The sequence below is a fragment of the Monodelphis domestica genome, chromosome 5, assembly GCF_027887165.1.
Source record: "Monodelphis domestica isolate mMonDom1 chromosome 5, mMonDom1.pri, whole genome shotgun sequence".
Classification (NCBI taxonomy): domain Eukaryota; kingdom Metazoa; phylum Chordata; class Mammalia; order Didelphimorphia; family Didelphidae; genus Monodelphis; species Monodelphis domestica.
The window spans coordinates 106,626,946-106,653,349 of NC_077231.1; the positions used below are offsets into that span (position 1 = coordinate 106,626,946).

Consider the following 26,404-nt stretch of genomic DNA (forward strand, 5'->3'; position numbering starts at 1 on the left):
CCACAGATCACCCCCTGTATTTAATCCCCAACTGACAACACCAAGAAATGTTATAGCCAAATTCAAAAACAATCTGATGAAAGAAAAGATATTACAAGCTGCCAAGAAGCCGTTCAAATACCATGGAAACACAGTGAGGTTAACACAGGATCTGGCTGCATCCACACTGAAAAAACAAAAGGCATGGAATACAATATTCAGGAAAGCAAGGGAACTAGGTCTACAACCAGGAATAAAATACCCATCAAAACTGACTATATTCTTACAGGGGAAAGTATGGTCATTCAACACAACAGAAGAGTTCCAAGCACTCATAAATAAAAGACCAGACCTGAACAGAAAATTTGATGTCCAACCACAGAACTCAAGAGAATCATCAAAAGGTAATTCAAAAAGAGGCAGGGAGGGGGGGGGGGGGGGAACAACAACAACAACAACAAAAAACAACAAAAATTTGTTAAGAGCCTCAATAAGTTAAAATGATATGTATCCCTGTAAGAAAAGAGGTCATTGGTAACTCTTAAAAACTGTTGCTATCACCTGAGCAGCTAGAAGAATTACACTCAGAGGGAACAGTGACAAACTGTATAGGATAAAAGGACAAGATATAAATAGGTATATAGATATATGCAAGCATAAATACATATACATGTGTATGTGTATATATATATATATGTACATATATATATATGACTAGAGCTAAAAAAAAGAGGTTATGACTAAAAGAAATGGGAAAAAAAACAAAGGGGGGTACATTTATATGTCACAAAGAAGCTCATGACGGGAGGGGGGAGAACATCGATACACTGGAAGGGTAAAGAGGTTGGAGATAGGAAATACTCAACTCTTACATACTTTGAAACTGACCCAAAGAGGGAAGAACAATCCAATCCACTGAGGAAGAGAAGAGATTTGCGCCCTATAGGGGAGTAGAAGGGTAAAAAACGGACTGGTGGGGAAGGAAGCAGTACAAGGGAGGGGGGGGGGATTTTTAAAAAACTACAGGGGAAAATAAGGGAGGGAATAAGAAGGGAGGGGGGTAGAAAGGGAAGTAAAATAAGGGGGGGGGACTAGGGGGACTGACTATAAACAAACATTGGTATAGAAGGAAATAGTGAAAGAAAAGGCAGGTCCAGGAGTAGAAATCAAAATGCTGGGAAATACACAGCTAGTAATCATAACTCTGAATGTGAATGGAATGAACTCACCCATAAAACGCAAGCGAATAGCAGAGTAGATTAGAATCCAAAAGCCTACCATATGCTATCTGCAAGAAACACACATGAGGAAGGTAGATACGCATAGGGTGAAAGTAAGAGGATGGAGCCAAATCTATTGGGCATCAAATGATAAAAAGAAGGCAGGAGTAGCAATCATGATATCTGACAAAGAGAAAGTAAAAATAAATCTAGTTAAAAGAGATAGGGAAGATAATTACATCCTGATAAAAGGCAGTATAGACAAGGAAATATCTGTACTCAATATGTATGCACCAAATGGCAGAGCATCCAAATTTTTAAAGGAGAAACTAGGAGCTCAAGGATGAAATAGATAGAAAAACTATACTAGTGGGAGATCGGAACCTTCCCCTATCTGAACTATATAAATCAAATCAAAAAAATAAATAAGAAAGAGGTGAGAGAAGCAAATGAAATCTTAGAAAAATTAGAGTTAGTAGGCATATGGAGAAAAATAAATAGGGACAAAAAGGAATACACCTTCTTTTCAGCAGTACATGGTACATTCACAAAAATTGACCATGTACTAGGAGACAAAATCATTGCAAACAAGTGCAAAAGGGCAGAAATAATAAATGCAACCTTCTCAGACCACAATGCAATAAAAATAATAATTAGTAAGGGTACATGGATAGATAAATCAAAAATTAATTGGAAATTAAACAATATGATTCTCTAAAACCAGCTAGTTAAAAACAAATCGTGGAAACAATTACTAACTTCATTGAAGAAAATGACAATGGTGAGACATCCTTTCAAAACCTATGGGATTCAGCCAAAGCAGTACTCAGGGGGAAATTTATATCCTTGAGTTCATATATAAACAAATTAAGAAGGGCAGAGGTCAATGAATTGGGCGTGCAAATTAAAAAACTAGAAAGTGAAGAAATTAAAAACCCTCAGATGAAGACTAAATTAGAGATCCTAAAAATCAAAAGAGAAATTAATAAAATTGAAAGTCAAAGAACTATTGATTTAATAAATAAGACTAGAAGCTGGTACTTTGAAAAAAGGACTGTCTGCCCTTTGATCCAGCCATAGCACTGCTGGGTTTGTACCCCAAAGAGATAATAAGGAAAAAGACTTGTACAAGAATATTCATAGCTGCGCTCTTTGTGGTGGCCAAAAATTGGAAAATGAGGGGATGCCCTTCAATTGGGGAATGGCTGAACAAATTGTGGTATATGTTGGAGATGGAATACTACTGTGCTAAAAGGAATAATAAAGTGGAGGAATTCCATGGAGACTGGAACAACCTCCAGGAAGTGATGCAGAGCGAGAGGAGCAGAACCAGGAGAACATTGTACACAGAGACTGACACATTGTGGTACAAGAGAATGTAATGAACTTCTCTAGTAATGGCTTTATAATGTCCCTGAACAACCTGCAGCGATCTACGAGAAAAAAACAACAACAACAACTATCCTCAAGCAGAGGACAAACTGAGGGAGTAAAAACACTGAGGAAAAGCAACTGCTTGACTACAGAGGTTGAGGGGACATGATCAAGGAGAGACGCTAAATGAGCACCCTAATGCAAATACCAACAACAAGGAAATGGGTTCAGAGAAAGGACACATGTGATACCCAGAAGAATCGCCTGTCGGGTAGGGAAGGGGTGGCGGGGGGAGTGGGGGTGGGGGGAGGAAAAGAAAATTATCTGTTTCCAATGAACAATGTATGAAAATGACCAAATAAAATAATGTTTTAAAAACTAAAAAAAAACTAAAAAAAAAGTTGCTAGAAGTTTTATTTTGTCTAGCTTAAAGGGATAATATTAATTTACAACTCTACTATATTCTCATTAAAACTTAAAAATTTTAAAGCTACTCTCTTATTTTGTCAAAAACCCCTATTTTAACCCTTTCAATCTCAAGGGCCAACTGAATCAGAAGATACCTTCTGATATCTTGTGGTATATCAACATTAATCTCTTTGAGATCTGTTACAAATACAGATCTCTGTTTAGTAACTCCACAAATCCTCATTTAGACTATAGCACTTTTATCTAACTTTTGCAATCAATTACCTTCTTTTATTTCATAATTACAACATCTCCCCAAAGAGATGCTTATATATTATCTGACAGATTTGATTAAAATCTAAAAGTAGGTTTTTCCCATTCACATTTTTTAGGCAGAAACTAAATTTCCCTCTAGTTTAACTGTTTGATAAACTAAATCATACTAAATTTTATACAAATGCAATTCTTTTTTCTGGAACACATTAATTTTTTTTTTTAATTTAATACCTACAAGAAATAAGGAAGAACAAAACGAGAAGAACCAAGAGAATATTCTATGTAGCTATAGAATTGATATTTAAAGAGTAACCTGTATATGCCCACCTCCAGAGAAAGAACTAATAAATAGAACTGTGAAAAGTTAATATTAATTTATATATATATATTTTTTTGGTCAAGTGATGCCTTCTATCATGCAGAGAAGGCAAGAGGGAATTAAAAACCTGGAAATTTTAAAGTAACCAACAAACATATGAATTTTTTGTAAAAATCCTTACCTTCTGTCCTGGAATTAATACTAGGTATTGGTTCCAATGGAGAAGAGTGGTAAGGCTAGACAATGGGGGTCAAGTCACTTGCCCAGGGTCACATGGATAGGAAGTGTCTGAGGCCAAATTTGAACCCAAGACCTCCTGTCTCTCGCCCTGGCTCTTGAAATCAACTGAGCCCCCCGCCAATGACCCCCAACAAATATATAAATTAATAAAAATTTGAAAAAATTTTGAAAAACCAAACATAGAGTCCTTAGGCCATTACAAGTTCTTCATAACCTAGCTCCTATCTGCTTTTCCCTTGTTTTTAAATTTTACTGTTCTCTACACTACAATGTGGGCTTTCTGGCTGATTGTTACTTCTCCAAAATGGCATACCATCTCCCATCTACTGCATTTATACTGGTTTTTCATCAGGTCTAGTATACCATTTCTCCTACCCTTCAACCCAGGTAATTCCCTTAAGAGTAAGTCTAAGAATTACTACTATAGGAAACTTTTTCTAGTTCTACTAACTAGACCCATCTCCATTAAGGCTGCCTCCCATAAACTCTGGATTTATAATGTATGCTACTATTTAGAACATGTATTATGTAGCAGTCCAGCCCATAGGTATTGTGGAGAGACAAGGATTGTGAGTGAGCACATGGCCATTCTGTGCATGGCAATGAACTCTATTCCCAGCATGGCTGAAGTTAGGGCGCAAAACCTTGCTTCCCTTTGTCTCACTCACCTGAGGATAATAACCCCACCTTCACCTTGTCATAATTTGCAATTATCCAATGGCAATACACTATGTAACTCATCTATATGTATTGAGGCATCATGTAACTTATCAATATGTATTCAGTTCATTTGCGTATCAAAGAGAATAAAAGAAAGGGACGCAGCCAGCTCCTCCCACTTCGAGGACATCAACAGGTTTGCCCTACAGACCAACTTCTCCCCTTTCTCTCTCCTCTTTTTCTATCCTGAGGCCTGGCCCTTCGGTCAGGTCTCTCTCTGTGTCTCTTTCTTTTCCAATGCTAATACCTAGCATTGTCTAACTCTTTCAGTCTCTAATCTCTCTCCCTACTGAGCTAGTATTATTCTCTGACCAGTGCAGTGTTAAATTGGGATCACTGGATGGGAATAGCCTTAAAAGCAACTTCCAGTGGTCAGAGCATGGCTGTGGCTCCCAAATATTAATAATTGATTACTGACTCATTACTCATATCTCAAAGGTCGGCTCTTTCACGCCCTTCGCGGGATTCACAAACTTCTATCCCTTTTCTATTTTCCTACCATAAAGCTTCTCGCTGGCCGGGAGGCTTTATATTATTTAATTCTCCTTTACGAACAGGGATGGTTTTGCTTTTTTGTATATATCCTCAAGGTTTGTATGTAGTATGAATACTTAATGAATGCTTTTTTTGATTGAAAGAATGATAAAAATAGGGAGCAAAAGACCCTGGAACAATTCTGTTTTCTAACTGTATGAACTTTGTGACAAGACATTTTAAACTACTCTGAACCTCGAGTTTTCTCATCTGTAAAATGACCATAACAATATCAATTGTTATGTGCCGACCTTATGGAATTCTTGTAATAAATAAAATAATGTAATGAGAAGTATTTTAAAACTGTGAAGTGGGGGAGGTGAGGTCAAGATGGTGGCGTAGAGGCAGCAAAGTTCAGACCTCTGAAAACCCTTCCTCACCAATTAAAAACAAAATGCTCCTAGGGGATTGAAAACCAAATCTAACAACGGGATAGACCTAAGGAACCCTCCTGCTGGACTCAACTTAAAAGGTATGCCCCCAAAAAGTCGGAATTTGATAACACTCGGGTTTAAGGGAAAGGAAGAAGAAAGGTCCCAGGAGCCCTCCCCTACCTATAGTACTGAGCCTCCAGCAGTGGCTGGAATCTCTGAGCGGGTAAGGGTACTAGTCTAGAGGGAATACCTTGCAGACAAAGTGGTGCCAGGCTCAGGGTTTTGAACACAGGTGGCGGGGAGGCAACCAGAGGAGAACCTCAAAGAATACAGCCCAAAACCAGCTGAGACACTCCATATTACAACCCCCCCTTCCCAAGGTTTTGGCCTCAGGGCACATCCAGCTCTGAAAGTTCCACTTAGCTGGGCTTAATCTTATTAAGCTTTCAGAGGGCAGGGAAGGTCAAGCTCCAACACCCCTCCTCCACAGAGGCTCTGAGTGCCTTGCTAAACCAAGAGTGAAGGTTGACAGAAAAGCCCAAACCCACCAGCACATAATGAGAGGAGCATGACAAGGGCAACTACAGGGGGAAAAGAAAGGGAAAATATGAACAAACAACAGAAAAAGAAAAAAGAAATTACAATCGACAGATTTTATCCAGACAGTGAACAAAGAGCAAAAGGAACAGAGGAAAATCAAGGAACACCAGGCAAAAACACAGAAATCCCAGCGAATTGGACAAAGGCTTTGGAAGAACTCGAAATAAAATTCAAAACACAATTAAGAGAGGCTGAAGACAACTGGGAAAAGAACTTAAAAAGCAAGATAAGTTGTCATGAGACAGAGACACTTGAACTAAAATTAGAAACGACTATCTTGAAAGCCCAAAATTAATCAGCTTGAAAATGAGACAAAGGAGATGAAAACTGAGGCAAAGAAGATGAAAGATTAACTCCAAATAAAATAAGACCAGATGGAGAAAGATTAGTAAAAAGCCAGGAATGAAATCCAGTCTTTAAGAACCAGAATACAACAATTAGAAGCAAATGACTTCACAAGGCAGCAGGAAACTATTAAAAAAAGTCAAAAGAATGAAAAAATTGAGGAAAATATGAAACAACTCATTCACAGAAGAGAAGATTTAGAAAATTGTTCCAGGAGAGACAACTTAAGAATCATTGGTCTACCGGAAGACCATGACAAAAGAAAAATCCTGGACATCATTCTACAAAAATCATCCAAGAAAACTGCCCCAATATTCTAGAACAAGAGGGAGAAGTGGGGGTTGAAAGAATTCACAGATCACTTCCTGCACTTAATCCCCAATTGACAACACCCAGGACTGTTATAGCCACATTCAAGAACTATCAGACCAAGGAGAAACTATTACAAGCTGCTAAGAAGAAATCATTCAGATACCATGGAACTACAGTGAGGATAACACAGGATCTGGATGAATATATACTGAAGAACCAAAAGGCATGGAATATGATATTCCGGAAAGCAAGGGAACTAGGTCTATAACCAAGAATAAACTACCCAGCAAAAATGAGTATATAAAAAAACAAAACAAAAAAAAACTTTTTTTAAGGGACCCAATAAGTTAAAATGATATGTATCCCTATAAGAAAAGAGGATGTTGGTAACTCTTTTAAGAATTAATAATAATTTTTAAATTATTATTATCACCTGGTAGCTAAAAGAATTATACTTAGAGGGAACATTGACAAAATGTATAGGATGAAATGCCAAGACATAATTATGTATATAGATATATGTATGCATAAATAAATATATGTATATGTATATATATACAACTAGAGTTAAAAAAAAGAGGTTAATTCTAAGAGAAATTGGAAAAGAAACAAAATGGGGTAAATTCATATGTCACAAAGAAGCACATGGGAGGAGGGGGGGAGACCATCAATACACTGGAAGGGAAAAGAGGTTGGAGATAGGAAACATTCAATTCCTAGGTGCATTGAAATTGGCTCAAATAGGAAGAACAACCAAATACATTGAGGCAGAGAATTGATTTGTGCCTTATAAGAAATGTAGAAGGGTAACAGAAAGGACTGGTGGGGAGGGGGGGTGTTAAAAAGACTATAAAAAAAATAAGAGTGGAATAAGAAGGGAAGGGGGAGTAGAAAGGAAAGTTAAATAAGGTGAGGGTGGATTAGGGGCATCAATTAAAAACAAAACACAGCTGTAGAAGAAAATAGTGAAAGAAGATAGGGCTGGACAAAGTTTGGAAATCAAAATGCTGGGAAATACACAGCTGGTATCTCTGAATGAGAATGGAATGAACTCACCCACAAAATGCAAGCAAATAAACAGACTGGATTAGATACAAAAACCCTGCCATATGCTGTCTACAAGAAGCATACATGAGGAAGGTAGACACACATGGAGTAAAAGTAAGAGTATGGAGCCAAGTCTACTGGGCATCAACGAGGAAAAAAAAGGCAGGAGTTGCAATCATGATATCTGACAAAACCAAAAGAAAAATAGATCTAGTCAAAGGAGTTAGGTGTGACCACAGAAAAAGTGGGTTTCAAGATTATGAATTGCCAAAACTGTAAGATAATTTTAGTGTCTTGAAAAATTCCCAAATAAGTCAGCTGGGTTTTTATGGAGATTTTTAATTAATACACATGAAGGAATTAAGGGAAGGATGAGAGACAGAGTAAGAGGGAAATAGTAGGAAAGAGCCTAGGCCAAATGGCCTAGACCTGAGCTTTAAGAGAGACTAGTCATTCTTTTATCCACTCACCACAAGATTTTGTCCCAAGCAAAACTCCAACTAATTTCAGAGAGCCAGCTCCTCCACACTAACACCAAAACTCCAACAACTCCAAACTGACAGAGAGTCTCCTCTGACTCCTGACCTCCAATTCAGCTTCCAAAGCTGAACTCCCCTCAATTTCGAAATCCCCTTCATTTTAAAGAAATTTTCTCTTGTGTCACCTCCCCTAAATTTTCACATCTACCAATCACAGTAGACGCTTTTCCCAGGACTGCTCATTCTTATTTCTCACCTTCTCTGAGTAGACTAAAACTTCACACCTCTTTTGTTAAGCTTGCCTTTTGTTTGCTTGACCTATTAATGATTAATTTAACCTTTATAGGTACTTAGCACCCTTAGCATCTAAAAATAGACCACCTAGCTTAAAGTTTTAGATTCACTAAGTATGAGTTAGGGACTTTTCATTGTTCAGTATGGAGTTTTACAACTTTATCTTCCCCTAAGGCACTGTCTAAGTATGGGTAGAGTACTGTTAAAATTCCCAATACGTTCCTGATCAAGTACCTCCATTTGTTACAATAATGGAATAGCTTAACCAAATCTTCTAAGGTATAGTCTGAGCAGTTTTTAAGATTCATGGAGGGAAGGTAATTACATCCTGATAAAAGGTAGTACAGACAATGAGGAAATATCAGTACTCAACATGTATGCACCAAATGGCATAGCATTCAAATTTCTAAAGGAGAAACTAGTGAAGCTCAAGGATGCAACAGATAGAAAAACTATACTAGTGGGAGATCTGAACCTTCCCCCTATCCAAACTAGATAAATCAAACCAAAAAATAAATAAGAAACAGGTAAGAGAAGTGAATGAAATCTTAGAAAAATTAGAGGTAGTAGATATGTGGAAAAAAACAAATAGGGAAAAATGGAATACACCTTTTCAGCAGCACATGGTACATTCACAAAGAGTGACCATGTAATAGGGTATAAAAACATTGCAAAGAAGTGCAAAAGAGCAGACCTAATAAATGCAACCTTCTCAGATACAATGCAATGAAAATAAATTATTAAGGGTACATGGAGTGGTAAATGAAAAATTAACTGGAAACTAAACAATATGATTCACCAAAATCCATTAAAGAACAAATCAAAGAAACAACTAAAAATTTCATTGAAGAAAATGACAATGATGAGACATCCTTTAAAAAATCTATGTGGGCAGTCAAAGCAGTACTCAAGGGGAAGTTTATATCCTTGAGTGCATATATTAACAAACTAGAGAGGGCAGAGGTCAATGAATTGGGCATACAAATGAAAAATTAGAAAGCGAACAAATTAAAAATCCTCAGATAAAAACTAAATTAGAGATCTTAAAAATCAAAGGAGAAATTAATAAAATTGAAAGTCAAAGATCTATTGATTTAATAAATAAGACTAGAAGCTGGTACTTTGAAAAAACAAATATAATAGACAATGTACTGGTCAATCTAAATAAAAAAGGGAAAGAAGAAAACTAAATTGACAGTATCCAAGATGAAAAGGGAAACCTCACCTCTAATGAAGAGGAAATTAAGGAGGTCATTAAAAATGATTATGCCCAATTATATGGCAATAAATATGCCAATCTAAGTGATATGGATGAATATTTAAAAAAATATAAATTGCCTAAACTAACAGAGGAAGAAATAGATTACCTAAACAACCCCATATCAGAGAAAGAAATTGAACAAGCCATCAAAGAACTCCCTAAGAAAAAAATCCCCAGGTCCAGGTGGATTCACAAATGAATTCTATCAAACATTCAAAGAACAACTAATTCCAATATAATATAAATTATTTGACAGAATAAGCAAAAAAGGAGTTCTAACAAATTCCTTTTATGACACAAATATGGTACTGATTCCAAAGTCAGGCAGGTCAAAAACAGAAAAAGAAAACTACAGATCAATCTCCCTAATGAACATAGATGCAAAAATCTTAAAGAGAATACTAGCAAAAGAACTCCAGCAAGTGATCACAAGGGTTATTCATTATGACCAGGTAGGATTCATACCAGGAATGCAAGGATGGTTCAATATTAGGAAAATCATTCACATAATTGACCATATTAACAAACAAACCGAGAAAAATAACATGATTATTTCAATAGATGCAAAAAAAAGCCTTTGACAAAATACAACATTCATTCCTACTGAAAACACTAGAAGGCATAGGAATAGAAGGGCCTTTCCTAAAAATAATAAATAGCATATATCTAAAACCGTCAGCCAACATCATCTGCAATGGGGATAAACCAGAAGCCTTCCCAATAAGATCAGGAGTGAAACAAGGATGTCCATTATCACCTCTATTATTGCATTATACTAGAAATACTAGCAGTAGGAATTAGAGAAGAAAAAGAAATTGAAGGTATTAAAATAGGCAATGAGGAGATCAAGCTATCACTCTTTGTGAACTATATGAACACAACTACAAAACACTTTTCACACAATTAAAATTAAATCTAAACAATTGGAAAAACATTGATTGCTCATGGATAGGACGAGCTAACATAATAAAAATGACAATCCTAACCAAATAAATTTACTTATTTAGTTCCATATTCAATGAACTACCAAAAAACTTTTTTACTGAATTAGAAAAAAACCATAACAAAGTTCATTTGGAAGAACAAAAGATCAAGGATATCCAGGGAAATCATGAAAAAAAAATGCAAAGGAAGGAGGACTTGCAGTCCCATATCTCAAACTATACTATATATAAAGCAGTGGTCGTCAAAACAATTTGGTACTGGCTAAGAGACAGAAAGGAGGATCAGTGGAATTGACTAGGTAGGGATAAATGACCTCAGCAATGTAAACCTTAAAATTTCTTAGACTTATGAATGTTGGAAATTTCCCCAGTCTATGATAAGCCCAAAGATCCCAGTTTTGGGGACAAAAATCCACTATTTGATAAAAACTGCTGGGAAAATTAGAAGACAGTGTGGGAGACATTAGATTTGGATCATCTCACAGCCTAAACCAAGATAAACTCAGAATGGGTGAATGACTTGAATATAAAGAAGGAAACTATAAGTAAATTAGGTGAACACAGAATAGTATACATGTCAGATCTTTGGGAAAGGAAAGATTTTAAGTCCAAGCAAGAGTTAGAGAAAAATTACAAAATGTATAATAAATAATTTTGATTATATTAAATTAAAAAGGTTTTGTACAAACAAAACCAATGTAACCAAAATTAGAAGGGAAGCAACAAAATGGGGGAAAAAATCTTCATAACAAAAAACCTCTGACAAAGGTCTAATTACTTAAATTTATAGTTAAATCAATTTACAAAAAAATCAAGCCATTCTCCAACTGATAAATGGGCAAGGGACATGAATAGGCAATTTTCAGTCAAAGAAATCAAAACTATTGATAAACACATGAAAAAGTGTTCTAAATCTCTTATAATCAGAGATGCAAATCAAAACAAGTCTGAGGTATCACCTCACATCTAGAAGATTGGCTAACATGACAGCGAAAGAAAGTAATGAATGCTGGAGGGGACATGGCAAAATCAGGACATTGTGAATTTCAAAACTACTCAACCCTGTTCAAACAGTTCTTTAGAGGATGGGATTTGGCTCTTTCCTGATCAATAACAATAGAGATACTTGGAATGACAGAATCAAGTCTTGGAAACTACAATCTCCACTCTACTCAAGGTAACAGGATTTAGGAAGGGCTGCAGCAAAGCTCAAGATTTAATTATTTGAGAATGTGGCCTTCAACAGACATGTACAAAGGGGACAGACCTCTGGGTGGTCCTGGGTGAAGCTAGAGCCACCATTGGCACAGGAGAGACACAGAAAGTGAGGTAGAGGACAGCTGAGGAGTCTGGGGACTTCCTGTGTGGAGGGAGAGTGTGGTTGTTGAAGCCTGGTGCTTGGAGTGGATGCCCTCAGACTGTTTCTCCATTTTGGTCATGTGAGTGATAGGGACTGATCTCTTTTCTTTGCCTTGGCTATCCAAGGCCTTGGGCCTTTGGCCCAGCCTAAGCAGAGTGGGTATTTAAGCCCTATTCCCTCTCCCTCTCTCCCTCTCTCCCTCTCTCCCTCTCTCCCTCCCTCCTCTCTCTCTCTCTCTCTCTCTCTCTCTCTCTCTCTCTCTCTCTCTCTCTCTCTCTCTCTCTCTCTCTCTCTCTCTCTCTCCCTCCCTCCAATACCTTTCTTCCTCCTGTTAGTAATTAAAAACTCCATAAAAGGTTGACTGCTGACTTGAGTTTTCATTTAGGAATTACATAGCTGAATTCCTTGGCGACCTTAAATTAATATATATCAGTCTTTTAATGTGATTTCCATATCACAACATTAATGCACTGATGGTGGAGTTGTGAATTGATCTAACCATTCTGGAAGTCAATTTGGAACTATGCCCAAAAGGCGCTAAAAGACTGTCTGCCCTTTGATCTAGCAATAGCACTGCTATGTTTATACCCCAAAGAGATAATAAGGAAAAAGACTTGTACAAGAATATTCATAGCTGTGTTCTTTGTGGTGGTAAAAAATTGGAAAATAAAGGGATGCCATTCAATTGGTGAATGGTTGAACAAATTGTGGTATATGTTGGTGATGGAATACTATTGTGCTCAAAGGAATAATAAAGTGGAGGAATTCCATGTGAACTGGAATGACCTCCAGGAATTGATGCAGAGTGAGAGTAGCAGAACCAGAAGAACATTGTACACAGAGGCTGATACACTGTGGTACAATCAAACATAATGGACTTCTCCATTAGTGGCAATGCAGTGATCCTGAACAACTCAGAGGGATCTATAAGAAAGAGCACTATCCACATGCAGATGAAAAACTATGGAAGCAGAAATACTAAAGAAAAACAACTGCTTGATTACATGGGGGGATATGATTGGGGATGTGGGCTCTAAATGATCATCCTAGTGCAAACATCAACAACATGGAAATAGGTTCTGATTAAGAACACATGTAAAACCCAGTGGAATTGTTTTTGGCTTCGGGAAGGGATGGGGGAGGGAGGAAAAGAAATATGATTCTTGTAACCAAGGAATAATGTTCTAAATTGACTAAATAAAATTTCCAAATAAATAAATAGATAGATAACTAGATAAATAAATAAATACATAAATAAATGGATGGATAAATAAATGAATGAATGAAGCAAGAAAGAAAGGAGGAAAGAAAGAAAGGGTTGGATGAATTAATAAATAAATAAAGTGGAAAAATGTTAAGTGGTAGCTAAACACTTACTTCAAAGTCTTCCACATCAATTGAGTAAAAATGAAGATAATTTTATTATACTTCATTTGTCATTAATATCCAAGGTTTCTATATACAGTTACATTGAAGATTTATACACTCAATAAAAAAAAAAACATAAAGAGTTTTGAAAGCAAATGAAAATTTAAAGGTAATATATGAAAACTGTCATTAGAAAAACTATATTCCAACAATGGAAAATAAGGAAATGTAGCTTTTAAAAAAGATCCTAAAAGTTAACATCTGGTTTTGTGAATGTAAAAATATCTATCTGATATTCAGAAACTCATTATAATACAGTATTTTATAAACAGTCTTATATCAAAAGCATTAAGAAAAATAATTAATTTTTTAAACAAATTAATACTAAGTAAATGATTGTCTAATTTATAACTGATAGTTATAGTAGAGCATTCATGGTTTTAGCTTTATTCTCAGACTTACCTCTGCCCACTTAAGAATACAGGTAATGCAGAAGATATGATTACAATTTTCAGGAAAACCAACTTCCTTCTCTATTATGCAGGAAAGACATATTGGGCATCTATCAGCTTCTTCATATGGAATGACAACAAAATGAGGGCGCATTCTATTTTCTTCACCTATTAAGAAGAATTTCTCAATGTGATCTCAAATTTCTTATTTATTTCAAATCTAAACCCAAAATAAAGCAATGTTTTTTAAAATGCAGTTTCGAGAACAGCTAAATCTTTGTTTCCCTAAACTTTTACCTTTTGTCTCAGAATGGACACTAAGTATTGGTTCTAAGTCAAAAGAGTTCTAAGAGCTTGGCAATTGAGGTTAAGTGACTTGCCCAGGGTAATATAACTAGGGAGTGTTTAAGGCCGGATTTAAACCCAGGATCTCCTGACTCCAGGCCTGGCACTCTATCCACTGTGCTACCTAGCTGCCCAACAGCAAAATCTTAAAAAACTGGCATTTGGAAGAATCAAATTTACTTTGATTTTATAACCAAGGTTTTGCTGTTAGGTAAAATGGACATAAAAAAAAACCAAATATACCTTCAGTGTCTTTGTGTTCTTCATCCCCCTCATTTGAAATATTATTTTTCTTCTTCATCTCTTCTTGGTAAGGAATTCCTAAAAAATTAATCAAGAGAGACAATTTAATAGCCGAATCTTAACATTTATAATTGTTTTTGTCTCCACCAATAGTAGAAGTATAATTAGAAAAAATATATGAAGGTCTACTTTTCAGTAGGAAAAGTACAGTATGCAAAGATTTCCAGTCATAAAAACTTTAAAAAAAATGTTTTTTTTTAAAACATATTAGTAATAAGGCACATATAAATCAAACAAGATAGCAGCAATCAACAGATATTTATTAAATACCTACTATGTACAAGGCTTATTAACAATAAGCTCATAAATTCAGAGAGCAAAGATAACAATAGAAATAGAGGTTAAACACAAGCAAGTCTGGGAGAGAAAGAAAAGGGGAGGAGGAAAGAAAGAGAGAAGAAGAGAGAGGGAAAGTGTAGAATTTTGTGTAAGACAAAGAAGTACATGCAAGAGGAAAGAAGGCACATCATAAATTTTTATACCAAAAAGTATCACAACAGTAAATATGATAAGTTTAGAGAAAAGAGAAATATGTGTACAGAGAGGGAAAAGGAATAGAGGGAGAGGGATAAGAGAAAAGGATTCTAGATAGAACCAAAGAGACCAATTACAGCTAGAGGAAGACATGGATAATATATGCCAGACAAGAAGATTGAGAAGGAAGGGTTCAAACAGAGAGGAGTCAGAACAGAAGAAAGTACTGTAATAAAAATCCTATAGAAGAGAGTGTTTAACAATATCGAACATAGCAATTAAGGTTGAAAAAACTAGGATTGAGACCATCAATTTGGCAACTAAGAGTCCACTGGGGTTACTTTTGAGAAAACACTTTCTTCAAAAAAAATTAAAAAAAAAAAAACCCTTACCCTCTGTCTTAGAATCAATACTAAGTATTGGTTCCAAAGCAGAAGAGTGGTACTGTCTAGGCAATTGGGGTTAAATGACTTGCCCAGGGTCACACAGCTAGAAAATATCTGGTTCTCTACCCACTCAGCCACCTCTCTGCTCTGAGAAGTTTCAATTAAATAATGAGGTTGGAAACTATTTACAAAAGAGTTGAGGAGTGGAAGGACAGGTAAGACAGTGAGGTTAAAATACTTTTTCAAGGCATTTGAATGAAAAAGGAGAGAAAAGAGAATTAGAGGGGGTCAAATGGTCTAGTGAAAATTTTTTACTGGTACTAAAAGCCTTGGGCATGTTTTACTGCAATATATTAGGAACCAGTGAATAGGGGAAGGCTGTAGATTGAAAAAAGAAAAAAAGTGAAAATATAATTTGCTAGAGAAGACAGAAGTAGATGGAAATCAAGTGGACATGCAGAACTGGCCTTAGCAATTAGAAGCCACATCGTTTTGTCAGGGAGACTGGAGAAAAGAGAGAAGTGAGAGACAATATCATGGGATTCTGAGAAGAATAGAATGGGGAAAGAGGAGAAGTTCATGTTAGACAGTCTCGGTTTTTTCAGTAAACAGAGTGGGTAGGTAGAGGAAATTTGAGAACGGAAGAGATCTGGAATAGTTCTGAGGGGAGTAAAGAAAGGATAAGGGACACACAAAAGAACTGCCTTACTTCAATGAGGACCCAGTTGACATTGGACATGACTCTGTCACACACCTGTCAGCATGGTTGTGAGATTTTCTCTAGCTTCATTCAACAGTTAGTGAATAAAATGGAAGGTGGAACAAAGGAGGGGAAAGGGATTTAAGAGCAGAAGAGAATACAGGTGAAAAGGTGGAAGTTGCTCTGAGGGTGAAGAACAAGTATAAGAAACACAGGGAGAGAGGTATAATGTTAGCAAATTTTAAAGAGGTGAAACACCTATAGGTAATGTAAGCTTAAGAATGTGTCCAACTGCATGTTTTTCTGAAGCGGAATAAAAAAGTAGTTATGGAACTTGAAGAATCTGAGAAAATGGGAAGTTGTAGTTATATTAAAGTCCCTTAGAATGAAGTCAGAAGTTGGGAAAAGAAAAATATTGAGCAAGATCTGAGAAAGAAGAAAAATGATTTGAACATCATATATGTTGATTATATGGAAATTTTTATTTCACTTTTTAAAAATTCAACTTTTTGAATTCAACAAAATTTTACTGCACTTGAAGGAATGCTTGTTGCATAAAAGGGACAAAGGAAGAGTTTGGAAATGAAGATGGGGAGCAAGGAGTATTACAATTCCCCCTCTAGAACTAATGAAGTAGCAGAGAGATATATAAGGAGAGTGATATAAGCTACAACTAGTGAGGGAGAAGATAGCAGAAGCTGTAGAATCAGAAGGGAGACAAGTCTCCATGAAGAATAACAGATAAAAAACTATGTGAGAATGAGAGAAGGAAGTTTTAAGATGAAAGGGAGCACATCATAAAGTACTGAACTAGAGAATCAATAGTAAAAACATGTAAATAAGAATTTAGAGAAAAAAAGAAATGTAAACTAGAGTTAAAAGGTAAAAAGAATAATTTAAATTAAGCTTCTGAGAACTAGTAGGATTTGAAGTGAAAATAGAGGGTACAAAGAAAGATCTTAATATCACTGATAACACAGCAGTTTGGATGCTGATTTAGAGTCAAAAATCCTAGAAAATGAAATCAAGTGTTAACAATAAGGCTAGTGGAAGTGACAGGATTCCTGCTGAGTTATTTAAAATTTTAAAAGATGATAAGGTTAAAGTTCTGTACTCAATATGGCAGCAAATATACAAAACTCAACAATGGTCACTAGACTGGAAAAGATCAGTTTAAACTTCAGTCCTAAATTAGCGCAATGCCAAAAAATGTTCAAATTACCAAACAACTAAGCGTAAGATTTCAGCAACACATGAACTGAGAATTACCAGAAGAAAAGGCTGGTTTACAAAGAGGCCAACTAGAGACCAAATTGTTAACATTCACTATATTATGGAGAAAGCAAGGGAGTTCCAAGAAAACATCTACTTCTATTTCACTGACTATACTTTGTCTTTGACTGTGTGGATCACAATGAAATGTGTCAAGTTCTCAAAAAAATGGGAATAACAGATCATTTTTTCCCTGAGAACAGTATAAGTCAAGAAGCAACAGTTAGTTAGAACTGAACATGGAACAACAGATTGGTTTAAAATTGGGAAAGGAATACAACAAAGGTACATATTGTCACTTTATTAATTTAACTTATATGCCAAGTATATGATGTGAAATGCCAAGCTGGATTAATCAAAAGTCATAATTAAGACTACCAGGAATCAGACTATCAGCAATCTCAAATACACAGACAATATCACTCTGATGGCAAAAAGTGGAGAATTAAGAAGCCTCTTGAAGATGAAAGAAGAGAGAGTAAAACCTGGCTAAGATAATGGCAACTGATTCCGTCACTTCCTGCCAAACAGAGAGAGAAGAAATGGAAGCTATGTCACAGTTTATATTCTTGGGATCAAACATCACTGAAGATGGCAGCCACAGCCATGAAATTAAAAAAGGTTTGCTCCTTGGAGGAAAAACTTGGGGCAAATCTGGGCAGCATACTAAAAAGCAGATACATCACCTTTCTGACAAAGATCAGTCTAGCCAAAGCTATGATTTTTCCAGTAACAATGTATGACTATGCGAGTTGAACTGTAAGGAAAACTAAGCACTGCAGAATTGACACTTTCAAATTGTGGTGCTAAAGAAAAGACTTTTGAGGGTCCCTTGGACAGCAAGGAGATTAAATCAAGTCAATACTTAAATTAATTCAGACTATTTACTGGAAGATCAAATACTGGAACTGAAGCTTAAATACTTCAGCCACATGATGAGAAGACCAAACTTATTCGAAAAGACCCTGATAATAGGAAAGACTGAAGGTAAAAGGAAAAAGGACAGAACAGGATAAGATGGAGAGGTACTGTCATTGAAATAATTAATATGACCTTGGACAGACTTTGGGAGATAGTGGATAATATAAGAGCCTACCATGCTATGATCTATGGGGTCAAGAAGAGTTGGACATGACTGAATAATAATAATTCTACCACTTATAAATCTTTCCAACAATAATTATTAGAAAGTCTAGTTCATTTGTCTAGTGGAGTTTACAGTTCCAGAAAAAATGGGTCTAATATCTACCTCTGACATCAATTATATGCAATTCAGTTAACCTTTGGTTCTGTTTCCTCATGTGCAAAACATGGATAATACCTGTGTACTTTTGCTCATTTTAAACTGATATACAAATACCTATTTTTTTCTTTTTACCATAAGTCATTTTCACAAAAGCACAATAATGCATCTTCTATGACATAATTTGCATCATCTGACCTAATATCAGCTCTAAATGAATATGTATAGTTTTTAATTTGGGTCAATTTGTGTCCTGGTACTACCCCCATTGCCTCAAATAACAGAACTGTATGTATTAAATTGTATTTCTTAATACAATAGATGAATACTCTTTGAAAACTAGGTTAAACAGGAATTTTAATCAATTCCAAAATGATTTTTTTAGCAATTTATTCATAAAATATAGAAAGAGTGAAAGTAAGAAAATCAGAGAGAGGATAGGGTAAGATATCTAACCTACACACTAAGTATTTTGCTCCAACCCCTGGCTCAACCCAAGCAGGGCTAATTAGTCCTTATCCAGAGGGGCTTCAGTCTTGAGCAGAGGACCTGGGGATGCAGGGATCCTCTCTCAAGAGGGTAGGACTCTCCTGAGGCTAGTCCCTTCAGAAAAGCCAGGAAAGGAGTCAGCCTTTTTCACTTACCCCAAGTGGTAGTTCTAAAGGAAAAGTCCAAGAGCAGTCTGAGGTCTCAAGCTGGAGCTCCTTTAAGATCAAGTTGAAGGGGAAAGACCTCTTCACAGGAAGTTCTTGGAATGCTTAAAGACCATTCCTTTTCTTCACTTCTTGTGACTTCCTTCCAATTTACCTATACCAAATACAGCTAAAGTTTTGCTTAGGACTGCCAGGGGGGCAGTCAGTTGATTCTGATTCATCACCCACTATTGCACATGTGGGTCACAGACCTTCCCCACTCAAGCGTAAGTGGGGTTTATAGGCTTCTGGTGATTAAATCTAAAAATGGGCTGGGAAGAGTTAATCCCATCATCCCAAGCTGCCATAAATACTTTTTTGTACAAATAGTTCCTTTCCCTTTCTTTCTCTCTCATTGGAGCACAAATCTAGTAGTTTTGTTTTGGTATTGTTTCATTAAAGAGTTTATTAGATTTGGGGGCATAGTTCCAAATTGTTCTCTAGAATGGTTGGACCAGTTCACAATTCTACCAGCAGTGCATTTGCATATCTAATTTTCCATTTCCCCTCCAGCACTTGTCATTTTCTTATCTGTCATGTCAGCAAATCTGATAAGTGTGAGGTAGTACCTCTGAGTTGTTTCAGTATGCATTCCTCTCATTGATAGTGATTTAGAGTATTTTTTAATATGACTATAGATAGGTTTGATTCCTTCTGAAAACTGCCTGTTCATATTCTCTGACCATTTATCAACTAGGGAATGATTCTTATTTTTACAAATTTAACTTTAAAAATTCTTGATACTACATTATCCAAGGGAGATACGTCCCAAAACCTACTGTGGCTAACTTAAATCAGAGATAAAAGTGAACACTTGCTTATCCTCTATATCAGTGATGATAAATCTCTTAGAGACCACATGCTATGCCCTGCTCCCCCCCTGAACCCAAGGCCCCCCATCACAGCTGCCTTACCCCAGACAGGAAAGGAAATAAGTGCAATGGGACAGGGAGGCCCAGTGGAGAGGGAGAAGGGAGCAGCTCGGCCAGAGTCTCTCTGCCTTTCTAGCAACTAACTCTGCCGTTAATGGCATGCGTGTCCACAAAGAAGTCTCGGTGTGACATCTTTGGCATGTGTGCCATAGGTTCAACACCACAGCCCTATATAATACAATCTCCTTGTATATACATACATATTAAAAAGTTTGAAAAACACAGTAAAGCATTAACAATATTAAATTACATTATAAATCATTATACAGTACTGTATAGTGGCTCACTCCTTATCTGCAAGGAATATGTCCCAAAACTCCCAGTGGATATCTGAAATCTGAAAGACAATTCTTGCTTTGACTTTTAATACCTATTCTAACTTTACTAACTAGTACAGTAGGCTCTTTCTCCTCATTCTTGTCCCTCAGCTCAGCACTCCACAGCTTCCCAATCTCACCAGAGGGGGAAAAAAAAACCCAAATGAAAGTAGAACTGATCCAAGGAAAGACCATCACCTTTGGCAGACTCCTGTATTGGGTGGCCCTTATCCTGACATTTCCTCCCTTCTTTCTTCGCTCCTCTTGGAATGACCATGAGTGACTGAAACCTCAGAGAGTGAAACTGGCCTGAAGAGGGGATGGGGGGGAGGAAGACTGGCTACTATTATTTCTATCAAAATGTAATTTCCCTGATTATCTCTTTTAATTAGGTAAATTTTTAATTTTGCTTTTTCTGAGGTGATAACTATCCTCCTCCTTTTTTTGAGAGTTTCTCTTACATTTCCTGCCCCAGACCATATTCTAAATTGGAATGACTGAAAATGAGGTTGCAAGTACCACCTTGCTGAGCAAACAAAAACTATTTAAAGCCCAAAAAAATGTCTGTGGGTAGCAGGACAATACATTTGGATATCACTACCCCCTTCCAACTGAAGTGAATAAGAGTGAAGGGGATGATGTCACTACTAACCAGGTATAACCTGATTTCTTCAGGGAAGAACTGTAAAGAAATCATTCCTCATCCTTATTAGGTATCCACCAATTAAATGTCTAGAAGAGGGCTTCCAAAACTGCATTTAATGCCAACATGCCATATCACTGCTTATCAACTAATTTGTGTTGTTGGTTATTGCTAGCCTGATCAAGAAATTGATTTTTTTACCCAGAACCCAATCTCTCAGAATTTTTATCATAATAGCAATAAAAAATTTTCAAGACTCAAGTTTGTTGAGGGTAATTCCATATATCTTGAAAACTTTTCCAACTTTCTGTACCACACACTCCCCATGAGGCAATTTGATCTACTGACTAATGGATTCACTGTCAAAGGGCAAATTCATTAATGAATATATCCACTGATATTCTAACATCCTTTATTTGGCCACTCCAAAATAAATATTAAAGCACTGGCTGAGAGCTCTCCCTTCTATTCTCTTCATCTCATCTCCCTCAGCCACTCATTCACTCCTATCTCACATAAAAAGGTGTCAAGGACAATCTTTTTACATATACTCAGATCAAAGAAAAAAATAATGTAACAGGAAATTTTGAAGCATTTTTTGTAAAATAATAGAATTGAGATTCAGTTCTGAGCCTTCTTCTCTTTTTCCTCTATCTTATCTAACTAGGTGATATCATCACCTTTCCATTCAGTTTTTCTCCATGCTGATGATTCTTAAGCCATTTATCCAATCCTAAACTTCTCGGCTGACCTCTAGTCTCACATCTCTAATAGTCTACAGAATGTCTTGAATTAGAAGTTCTATAAATATCTTAAATTCATCATGTCTAAAACATAATTGATTATCTTTCTACTCAATATTCCTAACATTCTTACTTTTTATTGAAGGCATCACCATCCTCCCAGTTACTTAGGCTCACAACCCTAGGTGTGATTCTCAACTCATTTCCTCTTCATACCCTCTCACCTAGATATCAAAACTGTTGTCAAGGTCTATCAATTTTAGCTTAGTACCATCTTTCACATGCATACCTTTCTGTCCTCTGACATTGTCACCATCCTTGCATGTCACCATGCAAGTATTTATCACCTCATTACTGAACTATTATAATAGCAAAGGTCTGCCACAAGTCTCCCTCCTCTCCACTTGGCTGTCAAAATTGATCATCCCAAAGAATAGTTCTGACTATGTCATCCACCTATTTAATAAGTTTCAGTGACTCCCCACCACTTTTGGGATCAATTATAAAATCACCTGTTTGGTAAAAAAAATCAAGAATACCATGGGAACTAACGAAAAGAAAAATATGAAGTATGGGGGCTCAGCAGTACCAGATCTTAAACTGTACTATAAAGCCAGGATCATAGAAACAATATGGTACTGGTTAAAAGATAGAAGGGTGGACCAATAGAATAGACTTGGGATAAAGGACCTCAGAAGATAGTATATGATAAACCCAAAGATCCCAGCTTTTGAGACAAGAACCCACTATCTGACAAAAACTGCTAGGAATATTGGAAAACAATATGGGAGAGATTACATTTATATCAACATCTCACACCCTACACCTAGATAAATTCAGAATGGGTAAATAACTTAAATATAAAGAAGGAAACTATATGTAAATTAGGTGAACATAGAATAGTATAACTGTCAGATCTATGGAAAAGGAAAGAGTTTAAGACCAAGTATGAGATAGAGAACATTACCAAATGTAAAGTGAATAATTTTGATTACATTAAATTTAAAAGGTTTTGTACTAACAAAACCAATGCAACCAAAATAAGAAGGGAAGCAACAAAATGGGGGAAAAAATCTTTAAAACAAAATCCTCTGACAAAGGTCTCATTTCTGAAATTTATAAGGAGCTAAATCAATTATACAAAAAAAAAAAAATCAAGCCATTCCCCAATTGATAAATGGGCAAGGGACACAAATAGGCAGTTTTCAGATGCAAAAATCAAAACTATCAATAAACACATAAATCTCTCATAATTAGAGAAATGAAAATTAAAACAACTCTTGAGGAACCACCTCACATCTAGCAGATTGACTAACATGACAGCAAAGAAAAGTAATAAATGTTAGAGGGGATGTGTCAAAATTGGGACACTAATGCATTGCTAGGAGTTTAGAATATTTTTCCATGGTTACATGATTCATGTTCTTTCCCTCCCCTCCTCTTCCCCTCCCCCCCGGAGCGATGAGCAATTCCACTGGGTTTTACATGTATTATTGTTCAAAACCCATTTCCATATTATTAATATTTACAATAGAATGATCATTTAAAGTCAGCATCCCTAATCATATTCAATCATATCCCCATTGAACCATGTGATCAATCATATGTTTTTCTTCTATGTTTCTACTCCCACAGTTCCTTCTCTGGATGTGAATAGCATCTTTCTCATAAGTCCCTCAGAATTGTCCTGGATCATTGCATTGCTGTTGGTAGAAAAGTCCATTACATTTGATTGTGCTACAGTGTATTAGTCTCTGTGTACAATGTTCTGGTTCTGCTCTTTTTCTGCATCAATTCCTGGAGGTCGTTCCAGTTCACATGGAATTCCTCCACTTTATTATTCCTTTTAGCACAATAGTATTCCATCAACAACATACACCACAATTTGTTCAGCCATTCCCCAATTGAAGGGCATCCCCTCATTTTCCAATTTTTTGCCACCACAAGAGCACAACTATGAATATTTTTGTACACATATTTTTCCTATTATCTCTTTGGAGTACAAACCCAGCAGTGGTCTGGCTGGATCAAAGGGCAGACAGTTTTTTAGTGCCCTTTGGGCATAGTTCCAAATTGCCCTCCAGAATGGTTGGATCAATTCACAACTCCACCATTAATGTCCCAATTTTACCACATCCCCTCCACCATTTATTACATTCTTTTGCTGTCATATTAGCCAGTCTACTAAGTGTGAGGTGGTGCCTCAGAGTTGTTTTGATTTGCTTTGATTTAATTATGAGAGGTTTAGAACACTTTTTCATGTACCTATTAATAGTTTTGATTTTTTTATCTGAAAATTTCCTATTCCATCATTTCTTACCACATTATAATAGTCCATTATATATCCATGTACCTTAGTTTCATTATGCCCTAGTTGGTGGGCTTCTGTCTTGTTTCTATTTTCAGTTCTGAGGCAGCGAGGTGGTGCGGTAGATAGAGAACTGAGCCTAGAGTCAGGAAGACAAATTTAAATCTATCCTTGAAACTCTTAATAGTTATGTGACTCTGGATGAGTCAATTAACCTCTGTTTGCTTCAGTTTTCTCAATTGTAAAATGGGGATAATAATAGCTCCAACCTTGAAAGTTATTGTGAGAATCAAATGAGAGAATATTTGTATAGTGTCTGTCACATCGTAGGTGTTTAATAAATACTTGGGTTTTTTTCCTTCCCTGCTACCACAAAAAAAAAATGCTGCTATCAATATTTTAAGGCATTTAAGCCATGCTCTTTGTGGTGTCAAAAAAATTGGAAAATATGGGGATGCCCTTAGAATGGGGAATGGCTGAACAAATTGTGGTATATGTTGGTGATGGAATACTATTGTCTTGTAAGAAATGGTGAACTGGAGGAATTCCATGTGAACTGGAAAGACCTCCAGGAATTGATGCATAGCAAAAAGAGCGGAACCAGAACATTGTACACAGAGACTAATACACTGTGGCACAATCAAACATAATGGACTTCTCTACTAGCAGCAATGCAATGATAAAGGACAATTCTGAGGGACTTATGAGAAAGATGCTATCCACATCCAGAGAAGGAACTGTGGGAGTAGAAACATAAAAGAAAAACATATGATTGATCACATGGATTAATAGGGATATGATTGGATATGACTGGGGATGTTGACTTTAAATGATCACTCTATTGCAAATATTAATAATATGGAAATGGGTTAATGATACATGTAAAACCCAGTGGAATTGCTCATCACTCCAGAAGGGGGGAAGAGAGGAGGGGAGGGAAAGAATATGAATCCTGTAACCATGGAAAATATTCTAAGTTAATTAAATACATATATATATATATTTTTTTTTAATTACCTGTTTGACCTCCAAAGACCTTTAAAATCTATCCCCTAACTTTTTAGTCGTTTTTTATACAGGCCTTTCTTCCCACCACATACTCATCAATCCAGTGACATTGGCTCTGTTAGTTTTTTTGAGCAAGTCTCCATTGTCTGACTCAAAATATTTTCAAATCTGGCTAGCCATCACAACTTTGAATGCTCTTTAAATTCTCTCCATCCTCATCTTCACCACTTGACTTCACTGGCTTCTATCAAGTTCCAACTAAAATTCCATCTTTTCCTGATTGTTCTTAATTCTAATACTTTCTCTCTGTTGATTATTTCAAATGTATTCGTATGTAATTTGTTTGTACAAAGTTATTTGCATATTGTTTCCCTCATTAGACTGTGGGCTCTTTGATAACAAAAACTGTCTTGTCTCGCTTTGTATCTGTAACATTAGATCTCACTGACCAAGGAAATAATTTGTCATGTAAACACAGAAGCCAAAAGAAACAAAGTAATACATTTCAGCAATTAGGAGAATTTTTTAAACCATGAATGCTTAAACTCTGAAAGAAAAAAGACAAATATCTCTTCAGAATCCTAATGTTTTCAAGAATCAGAGTTAAAATAGGACACAGGACCTTTACCTGTCTTTGTACTTTTTAAAAGTGAGCTTAAAAGGGGAAAAATACACAAAAAGGAAATTACTAGAAGAAAGAGAAAGTTGTATAATTTACTAAGTCTCATATTTTGGGTACGAAAGAATAATACACAAACACAGAACGGTATAAATGTCACTTATCTGAAGCAAAGGATGGTTGAATGCATGCAAACACACACCCAAGAGTCTGGTAAAGCAGAATATTAAAACAGAGATAAACAAAATAGGGAGACAGTTTAAGTGGAATAGTCAACTTCAAAAGAAAATAGTCATGAGCCAAACAAGCTACAACTTCGTAAGATAGATCATAAATAGAGATTAAAAGGAAAGAAAGAAAACTGTAATAAAGAGAGATCAGAGCCTGGAACAAGGAAAAAGAAAGGGGCAATGACATGGAAGCAGAACACTTGAACTGTCAAGTCACTAGCATTGTTCACATTCCTTCTTTTTCCACCCTCTTTCTGTTTGATAAAAGGGGTTGAAGAGGTAA

The 26,404-nt window shown here is 36.1% G+C and overlaps 1 protein-coding gene across 2 annotated transcripts in view; it reads right to left on the minus strand.

The window, feature by feature from the left end:
- The window catches only part of SCAF11 (SR-related CTD associated factor 11), a 113,077-nt gene that overhangs the window by 43,178 nt on the left and 43,495 nt on the right, over positions 1-26,404 (minus strand). For both annotated transcript variants that reach the window (XM_056799025.1, XM_007503879.3), the window contains exons 2-3: positions 14,495-14,572; positions 13,917-14,074 (exon numbers count right to left, since the gene is read on the minus strand). In XM_056799025.1, the coding sequence (XP_056655003.1) occupies positions 13,917-14,074; positions 14,495-14,552 (216 nt within the window). In that variant the 5' untranslated portion in view covers positions 14,553-14,572. The remainder of the gene's footprint in view (positions 1-13,916; positions 14,075-14,494; positions 14,573-26,404) is intronic.